The sequence below is a fragment of the Gallus gallus genome, chromosome 4 (assembly GCF_016699485.2).
Source record: "Gallus gallus isolate bGalGal1 chromosome 4, bGalGal1.mat.broiler.GRCg7b, whole genome shotgun sequence".
In the NCBI taxonomy this organism is placed as follows: Eukaryota; Metazoa; Chordata; class Aves; order Galliformes; family Phasianidae; genus Gallus; species Gallus gallus.
The window spans coordinates 62,308,227-62,325,259 of record NC_052535.1 but is presented as its reverse complement, the minus strand read 5'-3'; the positions used below and the strand labels follow the sequence as shown (position 1 = coordinate 62,325,259).

Here is a 17,033-nt window from a genome sequence, read left to right as displayed (position 1 = left end):
CATCAGAGAAGTCAAGGCCTCCAAGCTAATCCCAATTCCTCAAACAACATAAGCTGATGAAAGCGTTTCTCTACTGTAGTGGCAGCATAGTATCTTCCAGGATAGCATGACATGCATCTTTCGTTTCATACACTGCCCACCACCATTTTGCTTGTCATGACTGTGCTAGCAGAAGTCCACCATTTCAATCTGGTGAATATGAATGCGGAAGCCTGATGTAGAGACAGTCTGGATAAGAGCACTACGCCACAGCAAATCTGTAGCTAGCAGCTAGGACAGTGTTTATCTGTGTAAGTGGGATATAGCTGTAGCCTTTTTTTAAGTAGGCCATGATTTAAAGTATTTGTGAAGAAGAGGCGAGGATCAAATATTTCTTGTAAGTATCCATTATTCATCATATTCTTTATTGACTTGAAATGTGGTTAGGGTTCTGTGTGATGCTTTGTTTGCTGCTAGACAATAATGAGTATACTCTTTATTTTACAGAAACTTTTGGAGCCCAAAGTGCATGAGAATAATCTGAAGATACCTGCATATGTAAACTCTCTGTATACAAATGCATATGGAAAATCAGCACTAATTTCACAAATTCTGGAAGTGTATAAAAATGTAAAATAGTTTTTGACACACTGCCTCTTAGAATAGGTAGGCTAACTTCTGCCTGTGGCAGTTTGAACAGCTGGAACTGAATCTTCTTTTATTCAGTTTTGCTGCACTGTTCTTTTTCTGTCTTAATCTTTTTTATTGTGACTTGTTTAGTAATTTTAAAAATTTGTTCAAAATTGTAGTTTTAAATAAAGTTTGGACTTCTCTGTAAATTTGTCTTTTGGAAAAATTTCCTCAGGCTTATAAAATGATATGAGGCGTTTGTTGGAAGCTAACTGACTGAAGTGTTGGTGTGTTTATAGTCTGCTGGTCCTGTTCAGAGAAACACGGTTTGTTTTCCTGGGAAAATAAACTCTTGTCTCACAGTTTCTCAGTCTTCTACAAGCACTACTTGTAGATAGTCTGTATTTCCTCCTTGCCTTATAGCCTAAGTATAGCTGGCCTGTAAAAATTATTCTAGCTCATGGCCTGTGGAATTAACTTCTGTCAGCACATTTGTCTGAGGCAAAGTAGACACCCTTTTGTTTTGTTGTTAATTGCAGAAAACATCATTTTTTAAAATTATTTCCAGTTGTGTACTTTTCAATATGAAACAGGATAAACTTGGCTGAAAATTTTAATATCATTTCACATGTAACACATAAAATTGTTGTAACTGAATACCTGTAGAATTTTTTCCTTAAGTATTTAACTTCGTGAATGGTTTTGGATGTAAAAAGGAAGACATATAGAAAATTACTATTAAAGTTACCATGTATTAAAAAAAATGAATAACAAAAAAAAGTTCAAGTTGGCACCTAATAAAGTCTCATGGCAAAGGCAGAATTAGGGTTATAGAAAAGTAGATTGAAAACTAAATCAGAATAAAAATTGTATTTGCTCTTTCATATTCCTACTTGTATCAGAATTCCTAGTAAGAAGTAGTCATAAATTTGAGCTAGAAATAGTTTATCCAGTATATCTACTGCAATGTAGAGATCCTGTTCACCATTTGTTAGGACAAGGCTGTTTTCAAGGCAACCAAGAAAGTAATGATTACCTTAAGTTCAGAATTTGCTTCCTTTTTGGTTAGTGTTACAATATGGCTATACAGTATGGAAGACATTTTAGTAATAGTGAAGGTTAAATATACCCAAAGTAGCATGAAGTTTGAATAAAATGAGTGTGATTCTACTGTGATTTCCCTTTTTATTATTCTTTGGTTTTGAGCCTCAGCTTTTATGAATGGATTTTGAAATGGCAGATTAGATATAAGAGGTGATTGTAAAAGCAAAATTATACATATTAAAAGGTTTAAAGACAATTTAGTTACCACAAAGGCTTTAGTCACTGTGATGTAGAGAATAAGGGAAGTACACTGTGACATTGCAAGCTGGTGAAAATGAAACACAATGAAAGCTTTTAATCACTAAATGAACACCAGAATCGGTAAACCTAAAAGAGGATATAATCTCATTTAAGGCAAAATATCATTTACACATTAAATGTTAAGCTCAGGATACATGAGCACAAACTGTTCCAGGACGAGCATTCCATAATGCTACATATGAATAATAATTTCTGATGGATTTGCCCTACCTCTGATGATGAAATTTTGAGCAAAAACTGATTGGATTCTGTGAAGATTATGAATGCTTACTGAGACAAAGGAGTAGTACAGGTGGGCCACTGGCTTTGCTTTGATGAGGGATCAAATTGCAATTGAGGAAGTGTGCATAAAATCCATTGTAACTTTAAAAAATGAGGCAATGCTTGGCAACGTTAGATAAAATTGCAATTATAATTGATGTTGAAAACTATCCTCCACAAAGGGTGGTCAGCTATAATAGATGTCAAAACTAAGGAAGGATGTCTAAATGTACAGATGGGTTAGTTAAATATAATTTTGAATGAGACAAGGTAAAGAATAGTACTTACCCTAAATACATTCAGCGCTAGCAGTGTATGCCATAATGGTCATAGAGAAGTAATACTGACCTCCTAGTCACACCAGCAGGAATGATACCACTGCTGCAGGTGGGCACAGGAGGGAACGAGCCTTTAAAATAAGACCTTGTACTCAGCATAGCTCTTTGTAGGGGGTCTTGCTCTAACAGCTTTGGGACCAATAAGGAAGGCTGATAGTGTGCAGTGTAAGTGAAGTCTTTAGCTGCAACTTCAGGATTAAATGTTCTGTTTCAAGATCTATGGAAGGAAGTGAAGAATTGTTTTTAGTTGTGAAAATAAAGTTGATGATAGTGATAAGCATCAGGAAGCTGATGTGTTGAGGGGAAGAAAATGGCAATAGTAACCAACTGTCAGAAATAATAGGCCAACCTGAGACAAATCATTAATGAAAAGTTCTTCCCTTTACTGTATGCTGATTGCAGATGTGAGAGTGATTTCTTGTGTATAGCTTTGCAGAAGTCAATTGTATTATGGTGTCTGTTCTGTGAGTTGTAATTGCTTAAGGAAATTTTTTAAGGAAATTTTGGTTACAAAATCTTAATATGAAGTACAAAGTATTGCACATCAGGCTTCTATATAGGAATAACATTTTTGCCTTAGTTTTTGTTAGTAACTTGGTAGGGTTGAGGGTTTAAAGGTTTTTGTTGTTGTTTAAAGTAGTCTAATAACAATTGAAATTGCCCCTGTAATTGTGTTACTATTCAGAGCACTAGTACTGTAATGCATAGGCTGTACTTCAGCCTAACTTCCCCAGTTAATAAGGCATGTGAGACTGGAGAAAGAATTCACGCTCACTGTTTTCAAGCAAGAAACATTTTTCATGGTCAGAAAACTTCAATAGTGGTTGAATTACTCTGTGACAAGAGTGAAGCCTCTGCCATTCTTCTTCCTCTGACACTGTAAGTCAAATTCTCTTCATACTAATCCATCTACCTTTGGTATTTCTTTGTTCACACTTTCTCTCTTCACAGAATCCTAGAATAACTGAGGATAGAAGGTATCTTTGGAGATGACCTTGTCCAGCCCTCTTGCTCAAGCAGGGCCACCTGGAGCCTGTTGTGCAGGACCTTATCCAGGCAACTTTGAAATCTACAGCATGGGAGACATTATAACCTATAGGGAACCTGTTCCAGCACTCAGTCACCATCAGAGTGAAGAAGTACTTCCTGATGTTCAGACAGGTTCCTCTATTTCAGTTTGTACTCATATTCTATTTTAATTATTCCCAGCTAAGCTAAAATAGTATATTTGCTAAAGGAATTAAGCTGTATCTTATACTCTGATACCGATACTTCCACTCTTATGTAGTTCCATTCAAGTAGAATGTCTTTCTTTCCAGTAGTGTTAGAAAGAATCTCACTTCAAATGAGTGCAGAAGAGTATGAATGGAAATTTCTTCTTGATAAACTGCTTGCATAGCAATCTGGACCAAAATGAACATTACAGTACACTGCCCACTGTAGGCATCTTGAGGAGGAAAAAAAAAGTGTTGAAGGCAACTGTTGGGGTGACTAAATGGCTGCCTTGCAGCTCATGCCTACTGTACAGCCTTCTATAAGGAAATAACAATGAAATGGGAACAGACATTTTTTGAAACTGTTCACAATTCTGAATTTCATTGTGCTGTTCATCCCCTTAAGAGTAGTTGTATGGAACAAAAAGTGAAAAGCATTTTTAGTTTTTTTTTCTATTTTGTTACTTTTGATGAAAATTAACATACCAGAACTGATTTTCTTTTATCACTAACAAAATTTAGTAGCAGCTCTTTGCATTGAGGGAAATTGCTCTGACACGTATTGCTACTATGTAGAGAATGACCTGCAAGCCAATATGTAGAACATACTGATACAGAGTGAAGCCAAATCCTGTTGGAATATGACTCACTTTTGCAAATTCCAGGAGGAAGGTACAACTGATTTTTTTTAAATAGATTACGACATTGCTTTTGAAACTTTATTTTAATCAGATCACAATATTCAGTTGCATTTTGGAATTATTTATGCTCTAGAATTACTGATTACAGTATTCACAAAAAAGTAGGCATTAAAACAACAGAAAAACCATAGTAACTTTAGGCTCCTTTTTACTGCAGTGCTAGTATTTTGAACTGTAGTTGCCTCCTACAGGTAATATTTAGTTTTCAATCTTGCTGACAGAAGGCATTCAAACAAAACATAACTCATCAATGGTAAATTTAAGATTTTAAGTTAAGTGATCAAGCTAACTTTGTCTTAATCCAAAAGAAAACTTTACCCATTCAATAGAGGCATGTATATTCAGTGCAGTAGTATTTACTCAAACACAGACTGGAACATTTCTTGTCCTACTTTTATATAAGCTTCTCTCTCTTCATTTGTCATGAGAGACACAAGCTCTGGATTTTCACTAATTTCACCATATGAGTAAGGCTGACCAGCTACCATTAAAATAGGATCTAATGCTTCTTGCTCTTCCTCTTGTTCAAAGTTGCTGCCTGCTAATTTTGTTATTACTGTACTTGAGTGTTTAGCGATTTCAGACTCAGTGTCACTGCCTGCTTCAGGTAATTTGCTTTTGACAGCAGGAGCATAGTCTGCACTGGACAATGACTTCATGGATTCATGGATGAGAAGAGTCTTGATGATTTCGTTCTCAGTGACAGTTTCTTTAACAGTTTCTTCTGCTTCTTCAGAAGCATTTGTTCCTAACACACAATACATTAGAGCTATGAATAGTTTTAGTTACCACAGATACTGTGTAAATGAAATATTTTTTCCTATTTTGTTTAGCATTCTCTAAAATGCAGGCATTTTGAATAAGTTTCCACTTTAGAAGTCAATACCAGTGTTACTGCCTGGTTAGAGCCAGAACATTTCAGGACATGGTACTTCTGGCTTTAGGATTATTATCTAAATCAGTCTAAAAAATAATTTTCAGAAACTTAGTTTTGATAGTCACTAGACCAGAATTGGAGGGTTATTTTATATTATGAACAGATTTCACATCATTTTCAATAGGATAACTTCATTTAATTGTAGTAAAGCTGCTGAATTATTTGTCATTGCTCAAAACTTACCAGCATTATTGATGATAGCTGTTGTTGCTCCCTCCACAGTGCTCTCTGACATCCAGATAGGTTGCTCTTTAGTTGTTTTTTCTTTCTTTTTCTTCTTGCGCTCAGAATCTTGGACATCAATAATTAAGTTTTGACTATACATATTGCCAAAAGAGGAATTTTTGGTGGCCCATTTTTCAGGTCTGCTGCAGGGTTCCAGCATGCTTGAACATGCATTCTGGTCAAAACTGAATGAAATGTTATCCATTTTGGACAGTTGAAATACAAGCAAGACCCTCACTTCCCATTCTAACCAACAACCAAAAAAAAAAAAAAAGAAATCAAAACAAGAAACAAGTTTATTAGCTGCCTAGCTTTAACAGGTTTTCTCTAGTTTTAAATAATTTTAATTCCCCCTTACCTCATAACAGAGGCAAGTGATTATGAACCACTGATTTTTTTGCATAATTTCTTCAGTAATGCACCTCTAGATCGAGCATGCCAATAGAGTAACATTATCACAGGAAAGGCTGTGAACTATATTCACCAAAGGAGAAGTCTAGAAAATAACTCCTTAAATAAAGTAACAAAAACAAAGCTGTAAATTTATAACAATCCAAAATGCCATAGATAATATAGGCTTCTTCATTAAGGAGTTTCCCATCATGTGCAGTAGACAGTACAGAAGAAGGCAAAAATCAAATAAAGCAGCCTGTAGATTAGGCATTTTAATTTAACTGGAAAGTTGTTGGAGAGGCTTATATTATTAGGAGATGGGAGAGTTATATTTATACCTTTCCGATATCCCCGGGATTGCTGTTGGCTGAGGTTCCAACAAGTCATATGGCAGAACAGTATCTTCCGTCTCACGCAGTAGCACAAAGATAGGTTCCATCTGCTCATTGAATTTTGCTAGCAAGGTTCGAGCATCTCGCTTAGGCAGTGCTGAGGCCTCTTCCTCTACTTCAGTACTGCAGTAAGTACAGCGGAAAGTCTCTGCAACATTATCAAAATTGGAAAAATCTCATGTTCATGGAGTGCAAAAGATAATCAGTAACTTGTGAAATCCTATCTGGACAGTTTCCAAAATACTCTCAACTTTACTAGAGTTTTTGCGTTTGTTCATTTCACTGCTTTATCCATCTTGCCCAGCTCTTCCATTAGAAAGGTGGAAGACACAAAGATTAACTTAAATTCAGAGCAGAGTAACATAAATATGTGTTCATTTCCATATGAGAAAAATGGGACTAAAGACAGATGAGTAGTCTTAACCCAGGTGGAGTGTCTCCTTCCTAGCAAGATGAAGCCTAAATCTGGTTCTTACACCTAGGGTTATTTTCCCTCGTTTGGCCTATTCTACAAAGAGAGCTTTTCCTTTTACCCTCATTTCCCAGCTCCTTCTCCTGTCCTGGGCTCTTGTCCCATCAGCAAACAAGAAGTAAACCCTAAGAAATATACTTTCCTTGCAAAGCTCCCACAAGAGCCAATTTAATGTTATCACAGTTATTCTTCAAGATAAAAATCAAATAAGCAATTAAACAGACCTGTAAATACATCAAAGAGTTGATTGACCTCCAGATCTGTGTATGTGCTAGAACAAGATGGGCATTTAAAGGAGGACCTGGTAGTTGAATCCCGCTCATCTGCTTCTATTTTCCGCCGTACATGGTCCAATTTGTATTTTATCACATCCACCAACACCTTATAATTGATGTAATAGTAGTTGTGCCTTGTGCTCTTCCCATTAGGCCCTGTTTCAACTCGCATACGCAGCTTCACAAACTTGTCTGCCTTGAGTGTGTTGAGAACAGTGCGCAGCTGTTTGCGTTCGTACTTGAGCAGCTGTAACAAGTCATCCTCTTTCACACAGGGGTAGCGGGTCAGTACATCCACAGCCAGGGAGTACTCTACTCCATAGAAACCCCTCACTGTGTATTTGGCCAGGCGCTTTAGGGCTGCTGGGACTTCTGTGGTAACGTTTTGCTCTTCCATCATGAGTTGAACTGCCGTCAGAGGAAGAAGTGTTGCACAACAAGTTATAGTAAGCCTTTTTGATCACTGTCATTTGCTCTTCTGCAACACCGAATAAATTAATATAAAATCCTTAATTTGCACCTATGGATGGGGTGGTATCAATAGACAAAGATTAGGTATTCAGGTACAGCAATTACAACCGAATTATTCATAGCTTCTGTGAGTTTTTACATGAGGACATCTAGGAAAATAGGTTAGAGAAGACAGTGTCTTCATGTCTAGGCACGCCTGAAGTACCCATTTTCACTCATAGCCAGCCATGAAAATTACAGCTCAGGATGCAAGTCAAGTGGGAAATGTATAGTTTAATTCATAACGACATAAAATAGATGTGTTTCTATCTCCCTGTGTTACAAAGCTACAATGGGTATTTCAGTACCTCTTAGTGTGCTTTTTATGGTGTTTTCTTTGTTTGTTTTTCCCTCGCTGGTTGTGAGGGTTCAGCAAAGGCCTAGAAAAGGATGTTCCATCTTGCCTGGCACTGCCTTCACTCAGCACAGTGTTAGGACTGAGCCTACTTGATCCAGTTCATCAGAAGGTGGGTGGGGGTGGGACAGCACATTATGGCATGTAGTAAGTTGCCAGCACTTGCACTGACATCCACTGCTGAGGGGCACCTTGCTCAATCCCAGGTGATTGTGCATTGCTATGTAGAGCTTGCAGTTACCTTTCAATAGAAGTCATAGTTAAAAACAAGAGCTATAATTCAATTTACATCTCAAAGGGAAAGCACTGTCTTGTCATTAAATCAAGTATAATCCTGATGTTCTAAGGCTAGAAACCCAAAAAGAAATGGCACTGCCCTGACCTAAATCTCCCACAGGAAGAACAGGGAGCACTACATTAGGTTATTCAGGGAGGAGACTGAATGTCTGGGCTTCAAGAGGGTAAGGGCCTGAGGAGCCTGATCTGGCTCTGTGGTTTAATGAAGCATGAGTAGAGAGGTTGGACCAGATGGCCTCCAGAGGTCTCACCCAACTTAAATTATTTTGGTTTGCTCCAGAAGAGTTAAACTGAACCCTAGTAAGGAGAAAGACTCTCAGAGTGTCAGTTCCACCAACAGTGCATAGATTATAAGAACAGTGTTTCTAAGATTTTTCATGAAAGCCTCAAGGAAAAAGCAACTTTGTATTTTTTCTTTTCCTCCTCTCCAGTTCTATTTTCCCTTCTTCTTCGTCCTCATCCTCTGAAAAGGCTCAGCTAAACAGTCCATCTGACTCACAGGTCAATGTAGCTGATAGGACTGGACAGATAATCCCTTTCCTAAGTAGGAAAGCATAGGTCCTTGAGCTTTTGTTGAACTGAGTCTCCTAGAACTAAATCCAATTCTAGCTGCCAGTCAAGCCTTAGCATAACGCTGTCTGCGTACACGTGTGCAGGTGTCTACACTGGGGCAGGGATAGCCTCTAGCCAAGTACTTTGACTGTAATTCTATCTCCACCCCTATCCTTGATGGAAAAGTCAAGTCACTGCTTCATCTAGAAAACACACAAGCCTGAGTACAGCAGCTGTCCTCAAGCCACTCAATCAGCTGCACTCAGCTGGCAATTTCCATTTCACCACCTGCAGCAAGGTCTCTTTGCTCTTAGAGCTGAGTAGGCTTTCTTGTTTTCCTTTAAAAGTCAGGATAAGCATATGCAGAATAAGTCTTCATATAAAGTGTAGCTGAGAAGCTGCAGACTGCTAGTGTACCAGACAGCTTAGATTTGCTGATTTTGACCCAGGGCTATGGTCTAGACTCCCACGTCTGCTCTCTGGTGTTAAAACTCCAAAAATGCTTGAGCAGAAAATGATTTCTGGAGTACAGAAAAACAGATTTCTTCCACCAAAGAATATGCTAACTTGTGCTGATGATTTTTTTTCTCCCTCTTTCTGGCCTCAGATTTGGAATTTGTTTCTGTGCAGTGGCTTTTATTCAGCAGGAAGGAGGGACAGTGTCCTTGGCCAACATCAAAGATCAGGAACGTGACTTTGAGCATCCTCAGGCTCCGAAAAGCACTGAGCCTTGTCCCTGCTGGCTAATCCACAGACGGGAGGCACTGGGATCTTCACTATGCTCCCTACAGAAAGGTGTCATCAGGTATTTCTGTAATAAGGACCAGCCCCAAGAAAGAGCAGAAGTGCAGCCTCAGCACCTGACTGGGATATGGTACCACTCCTGCAGTGCCCTGCAGAGGCATTAGCGTGTTCTGAGATAGTAGCCCAGGCTAAGATAGGCTGTGTGGATTATTTATTTTAAGAATGCCAGTTAGATTGTGCTGCTTTGAAAGATTAACAAAACCACATTTATATGTACTCCTTGACTAATGTGGGGCAGAACCATAACACTTCTATTACAAGCAGGTCTCACAACAGTTTTTTCTGACTTTAAGTCAAATATAGAATTAAAATAATTTCCAAAGGAACGGGATAAGGAGATAACCTCATTAGAGAAGACATCAGACCTGAGCCGTAAGCTTGGGGTTTGCTGGCCTATGAATTCTTATGATTCTTTATCCCGGACCTGCATTATGTACCTGCATAAAGTAAAGATATTTGGATTGCACTGAAGTGTTTCCAAACACCTTAATGTTAATAGCACTTCAAGTCCAGAGCCTTACCACCACAAAAACTATTCAAGAAAAAAAAAAAAAAGGAAAAAACCCACCATTTCCAACACTCCCAACACCAAACCAGCCCAATCAAAAAAGCCCCAGCACTTACACAACAAAAGCCATTGTACATCACGTGTAATATAAATATTGTGAATATATTCTGCAAAAAAATACTGATTAAAAAAAAACAACAGAGAAATGTAGTATCAATTTGCAGTAGCAATTTAGGTATTCAAACTTTTGGTCAAACATAGAAGGCAATGGCTTTCTTTTTATAAAAAAAAAATGGGTTAATTTCCACTGAATAAATAGCAGACATGGAAAATACAAACCCAGCATTCTCTCCAGCGCTTTGCTATATCTGAGGTGATGTTCTCCAGTCCCTATTGATAAACCTCCCCACTTTCCAATTGCTGAGCCTAGAGGCTCACAGTTCAGGAGGAACTGCTGGTTTTTAAGAGCTGTTGTCTGTAGGCAGCAGATCTCCATTAAGAAGAGACTGAGATCACCCTTGTCAAGGAAAGGAGAAGAAAGAGGAGCAGCTCTGCCGCAGAGTTAGAAAGGCTTTAAGCTGGAATCTGCTCCAAAGCTGATCCGCAGTCACACTCCAGTCAAGAGAGAGGTATTTTGCTGCTTTTATGGATCATTGGGAAGTAATTTTTTTTCAGTTGGTAGCACATATTGACAGATACCTTTGAAATCATGGCCTAATTTCTACTTTTAGATGCTTTTGAAGCACTTTTATGAGGGTGGGATCTTTTTTTTGACCCATTTGTTATTTTAGATGCTGGAGCAGCTCTTCTGTTTGTGATTTACACGGAGCTATTATAACTTCAGAAGAGAAAATACACCACTTTGTTTCTGTCATAAGCAAAGAATAGGAACTACCTTTCAGACCATCCTTTGTTTTAGGAAACCTGCACAGAATTGCTTGCTGTGTTAACAAGCAGCTATCAAAAGTAGCATTTCAAGTTCACAGACATCACACAGAGCAAGTTGTACAAGGCTGATCTACAGCCACTTGCTTAGTTAACCCACGTGAAACTGCCTGAGCAGACAAGCTACACGTTTGAGTGTTCTTTTTTAATTAGACTTTTACTTCAAAAGCTCTAAAGGAGAACGATTTATTAAAGTAGTCTTGTCAAAATTAATATAACCACATTTTTTGTAACTAAGTTAAAAACTTTTATCATTACCTCCTTTATATATGCAGAGATCTCCAGGCTCCTGCTACACGAGAATCACTCATTTCCTAAGAGCTCAAAGTAACTGAAAAACGAGCTTAAGTATTTCCCAGCCTTTTCCTACACCCTTCTGTGATCAGCCCCAATTATCACCCAGGTGGAGCAACAGTCCCCACATCACATTTCGTTCGGAACGGACTGAATTCACTCTCATACGCATTGCACCACAATGAAGTTACAAATCTGATTGCTCAATGCTGCATACCTACAACAGATCAGGACCGAAATTTTAAGCGACTGCAATCTCTGATTAGTGTTTTCATTAGCATGACTTTAGAGGACTACAGGTAACATGATAATTAACTCATTTTTGTCGTTGCAAAACAAAAACGTAGCCTGGGTAATTTACGTAATTTGTGTTTAGGAGCTTTCATAACCCCCCCAAAACCTGGGAAATTGAAAATATTCAGAAAAAAATAGAATACGTGTGTTTAGCTTTTGTGTTTTTGGCGTGTTCATCTATTTTAGGTGGCTTCTGTCTTCAAAGGAAATGAAAAACATTTTTTCAGTGTATTTTTTTCTCAAGAAGATAAAGTGATAGATACTTCTGTTTCCTTTAATGGGTGAGAAAACCACGTTTAAAACAATCACTAATATAAGGCTGCCAGACACTCTCAGGACTATAATAATCTGTTCGATCTCCAATCTGTCTTCATCATGTATGTGTGCAGTGGAGGTTGGAACCTTGTGGTACATGATGTGTGGTGTCACGTATTGTGTTTTAAATTTAAAATGCTTACGCAGAACAGTTGAGCAGGTATATCTCCTTCCATACTGTGCTTCTTGAGCACACTCCTTTGCTGTGATGTTCCATTAGAACATGCAAAGATGCAAGACTGCATGCTGGTACTTGTTGTGTTTTGTCTGTGGGAAAGGTTTATAATGAGTAATGCCTGTGGTTTTCCTTGCTAAGTGTTTTCAGCAGGGAAAGTGCTCTCTAACCTCAGAGCTTTATTCATGTGGCTGTCCTCAGCCTGTGTGTGGACGTGTGGAAACATGGCATGAAGACATAAAACAGCTTCCTAAATTCAGGAGTGCCATGGTTCAGCTGGTAGCGCTGCTCTCAGAAACAGGAAATCACAAGCACCTGGGCATGCTGTGGCTGATAAGGAGGGCTTGCTGAATGAGGATATCAGCCTGCATGTAACAGAGGTAAGTGTGCACAGTAGGGGTGCTGCTCAGCCTTGTATCTGCCTGGTGCTGTTTTGTGTGAGCTCTTGCTATGCCCCCTGTGGCATGCACTCAGAGAAGGAGCAAACGTTGTAAGCAAGGTAGTAATAAAAAATGTGGTTTGAGTGTTTCTGAATGCCTGTTGTTCTGGCACTGAGGACCGTGGGAAGCAGGATTTGAGCTATTATGTTGTTGCGCAACAAAAACATTACTGAAAGCAGGAGCTTGAGACATAGATAGGCAAAGTTGTCTGGTTTTGTTTTAGGCCCATTTGAACAGTGGTGACATTTATGTAGAGTGGCTGTGGTGTTGTGCTGTGCTTGGGGTTACTTGAGGAGAAAGAAGCAGGTTGTCGGTTGAGCAGTCTGAGATGGGAGAAAAAAAGAGCATCACCAGAAGTTGAATGAGAAAAGCTTTGTGGAGCAGGAATATAACCAAGATCTCCGTGGAGCAAATGCAGTATCTTTTCCCTGTGGTTGGTGCACATGGCCTTGCGGGAGGTTGTGATGTGTACCCTGGGCAGACGTGAGCTTTCCAGGTTGCTTTTCTGTCTTCTCCTGGCCCACCACCTGCTATTCTGCCTTCCTCCCGTGTTCTGCTCCTTCTGTATCCTTCATGCTGGCTGGTCCCTGACACTCCCTTAGTTTATAAAGCAAAATCTGTAGCCTGTACCTTCAAGTGCTGCAAAATGACAGAACACCAGGAAGATGCTAAATGACCATATGAAACCTGGTGCCCTGTGCATGCAGTTATTAACTGCACTGTTGCCTCTCCCTTTCCTTGCTGTCCCGTAAGTCTCTGCCTATACATCAGGTGTTAATTTTTAACACTCCCTGTATTTGTGAACCAACCAAACCCTGCACTGAGATGGTTCACTTTCCTACTGGTTTTCCTAATATGCTCTCTCTTTATTACTGAATTATTGAATCCAGTGTTGAAGGTTGGTATCAAACTAAATCAGCCCTGGGGGCCTATGATTCTTCTCAGAGTAGTGTACGTTGTAATCTTCCCCACATCCAAAAAGGTAGAGGCTTATGGTTACATATAGAGCTCTGAGGTATGGAATTTAATTGGGGATTTTATTTTATTTTATTTATTTATTTTTGCACTGGGTATTGGCCTAATGGAGAAAGCTTAGCAAAATGAAGAAGATGACAGAACTTTAAAAGTGGGAAACTCAAAGCAAACTTAACGTAGAGAGTTACCTTAAAAATACTCATCAGAGGTGGGCATTACTACTGGGACTCTTCTACTGCTCACACATAACCCTTGAGCTGAACAAACTTTGCAAAACAAATTAGACTGAAATGGTCCCATGCACAATTAATGTAATTCAGAGCTGATTCGCTGTAGCGCAGAAAATGGCCTGAGGGCAGAGCTCCAGGTATGTAAACAGAGCAACTCCTTTATAATTGTCTCTTTTAAGTAACAGTGTGTGGGAGCAGACTGAGCTACAAAAGACCTTTAAAATCTTTCATAGAACAAGATACAGTGCACTGAAAAAACCAGTAGGCAGGCTAAGAGGAATCAGCTGCATGGTCTGCTTGCTTCTTGATCACAGTATTTGGTCGATTTGCGTGTTGTTTCCAGACAGCTGCAACAGTTAAAGGAAGCTTTTTATAAAAGGCATAAATATGTGGAGACTTCTTCCCAAGGAACGTTGTGATTTCTGCCACTGCTTTGAACATTATTCTTCCTGGCTAATCTCGTTCTTCTGGTGCAAAGGATGGGAGGTTTTGGTGCTTGGAGAGACTGGGCGTTCCTTTTTCAGCCATGATTCTGGTCCTCCAAAACCAGAACAGCTGCTGATCCTCACCATAAACAGGTCATTTGCCTGCTGTTACCACTAAAGTGAAAACCAAGGTTCTGAGCTTTTTTTTTGTTTGGGTCTGCTTCTTTATCCTCCCAGCAGCAGCCTGAGGAGGCGTGTGAAGGGCAGGCAGGTGTCCGTGTGCTGTGAAGGAGGAGAATGAGGTGGGTTGTGGCACCTGCTTAGGGGTTCTCTGCTGCTCTGTCAGTGCCCGAAAAGCATCGTGCCTGCTTTCTCCAATTCACCTTCTATTTCATCTTACTCCTTCCTTGTAAGCACTTCTTGTGATATCTGTGGGCACCTCTCTGGAGTTTTGTGTCTAAGAATAGCAGAGCCAGGAAAGCTGCGTGACTCTCTTGTACTCTTTGAATGAAATATGTGCTTTTCCTCAAACAGAAGCAGAGATTCAAGCAAGTAAACTAGAACCTTATTTAAACTTTTATAACAACAACAACAACAAACCTTAAAAGGATAAAAATAACGTATGGTTGCTTACTGACCTCGGGAAAAACAAGCTGAAGAATCAGACTGTGCTCTCCGTGGTTGTGAGGTACCTCAACTATAAATGTACAGTACTTCAATATGAAGAAACATCTGCACTTTTTCTATTAAAAACAATAAATATTTTCTTCAGTGAAATGGCCTTAGCTTTCATGGCAGCAGCTAGGGCAGCTGGAACAAGGGAGAGGCAGTAAACTTATGCTAAAAACAAAATGTCTCTACTTGTAATAAACAAATGTAACTTCTCTGGCTTGAGGTAACCTTCAGAGCAAGCACTTTCAACATCAAGATGTGAAGATAAAAATCAATAAGCAATTAATAACATTAATCACTGTTGACATTAAGGCAGATAAAGTATAGCATATTTGCTTCCTTTTTTTTAATAGCTTTTAATATTTTTGTCAACAGCAGACACATGTATTCAGGCTCTGGGTAGATCTCCATGGGATTTAGCTATGCACCTGTAATTAGAAAGCAATTTCCAGTGTGGAAATGTGGATTCTCTTGCACAAGGGGCATACCAAAAGCACATTAGTTAATGACTGTAAATAGTCTACACTGCCTTGCTCCATATACTCTAAAGTGGGAGAGGACTAATTAAGGAAGTAAACTTACCACTTATTTTTAAATGACAAAGTAATTTGATTATGCCTCTTATGCAACTAATTCTAAATAAATCTGAACATCCCCCCATCAGATTAAAGCGTGAATGCAGTGGTATTGTGACTTGACCTTCACGACAGACAGGTACAGGCTGCAGCGTGTAACTTGGTTTGTTTTCTGTGAATCATCTGACCCAGAAACTGCCTTTTAAACTACACGTTGATTTAAATGAAAAACAGACTCTGGTAGTACAATCATGCTAATATGTTCCTGCTTGCTTACGTTAGTTGGAAAAGAAATATTAGATCTGTAACTACTGTAAGCCCTTCCGTTTCTATGGTGAGTTTAAGAGGTGGGATGTGGATTTCTGTGTGGTCTAATGTGCCAGTGCTTTACATCCATTTGAACTGCTTCTTGCTGCACTACTGCAGCTTTTTTTCTATGGCTTAGGACATTAGTACTTCCTTCAAACAGAAGCCGTGCTTCTCCCCATACCAGCTGATAGAATTATCTGGCAAATAGCATTCCTTTTGTCCCTTCTTCCACTGTTGATAGAGGGAAACCATATTAGAGCTGACTTTACAGTAAGCTGGTAATGGTTCCTAAAACAAGGGATGACTAAAGGTTAGCTTTTCTATTTATATTTATGAGAGGACAACAGTACTAATTAAAACTTAGCCAGCCATGCTTTTGATGAAAGTTAACTTTGAATCTCAGATTTATGGGCAACAACTTGTTTCTTTTGCTGTAGACTTGTTTGTGTTGTTTGAAGTCACTTAGAAAAGCGATATTCTTATACTAGACTTATTTGTTTAGAACAGAAAACAGGTAATACCCACTGTTCCAGAGCTCTGCACTACACATCTACTGCTCTGAATATTCTGGTTATCAAGAATCCAGCTGTGAGTGGACATCATCAACTTACACATTTTAGGTAGACTGCCTAATGCAAGACAGTCACTGCAGATACCAAAGAGACAGCAAACACTTCTTTACACCAATGGCAGGGATAAATTCATGGCTCTGCTATCACTTCAAATATGAATAGCATTCTTTCTGTAGCATGGCAGAAGTACTACAAGTAAACCAACAGGCCCCTGTACTTAACTCTCCAGTGTTTTCTCTTTGCATGTTATAAAACAAGAGTTGGCACTGTGTTTTATAATTAGGCCTAGCAATGATCTACTGCCATATATGAAACTATTAATGTATTCTACATCATCTGCTTCCTAAGATATTAAGGTATCTGTACTTCTCCCTGTTTCTGGCTGACCTTTACTTAAATTTGTGTTTCAGCCAATGATACAGTCTGACTTTTCATCTCTACTTCATCCAGTTTTAGTAGTTGGTTACTCGTAGCTGGCAGAGTTTAGACATTACTCAGTATCAGTCTATGGGGAAGTGACTGCCCTTTCTGCCATGTGATGTGTAACGTGCCCCATGACTTCCAATGAGATATGAAATCAGTGCAAATGTATCAGTCTAAGAAA

The 17,033-nt window shown here is 39.0% G+C and overlaps 2 protein-coding genes across 10 annotated transcripts in view; one reads left to right on the top strand and one right to left on the bottom strand.

Moving 5' to 3' along the window:
- The window catches only part of PCM1 (pericentriolar material 1), an 80,007-nt gene extending 78,228 nt beyond the window's left edge, over nt 1–1,779 (top strand). For 8 of the 9 annotated variants that reach the window (XM_046939859.1, XM_040698681.2, XM_040698680.2 and 5 more), the window contains one exon: nt 487–818. In XM_046939859.1, coding sequence (XP_046795815.1) covers nt 487–512 — 26 coding nt within the window. In that variant the 3' untranslated portion in view covers nt 513–818. Of the gene's footprint in view, nt 1–486 lie in introns of all 9 variants that reach the window. The other variant, NM_204531.2, reaches the window with a different exon arrangement.
- LOC428778 (general transcription factor IIE subunit 1-like) lies at nt 1,632–10,644 on the bottom strand. Its single transcript, XM_040699410.2, has 5 exons — nt 10,548–10,644; nt 7,132–7,590; nt 6,382–6,583; nt 5,609–5,835; nt 1,632–5,236 (listed from the first exon to the last, which is right to left on the bottom strand). The coding sequence occupies exons 1-5, from the start codon at nt 10,552–10,554 to the stop codon at nt 4,845–4,847; spliced, it is 1,287 nt and encodes a 428-aa protein (XP_040555344.2). The 5' UTR covers nt 10,555–10,644; the 3' UTR covers nt 1,632–4,844.
- Between the last annotated feature and the right edge of the window lie 6,389 nt (nt 10,645–17,033).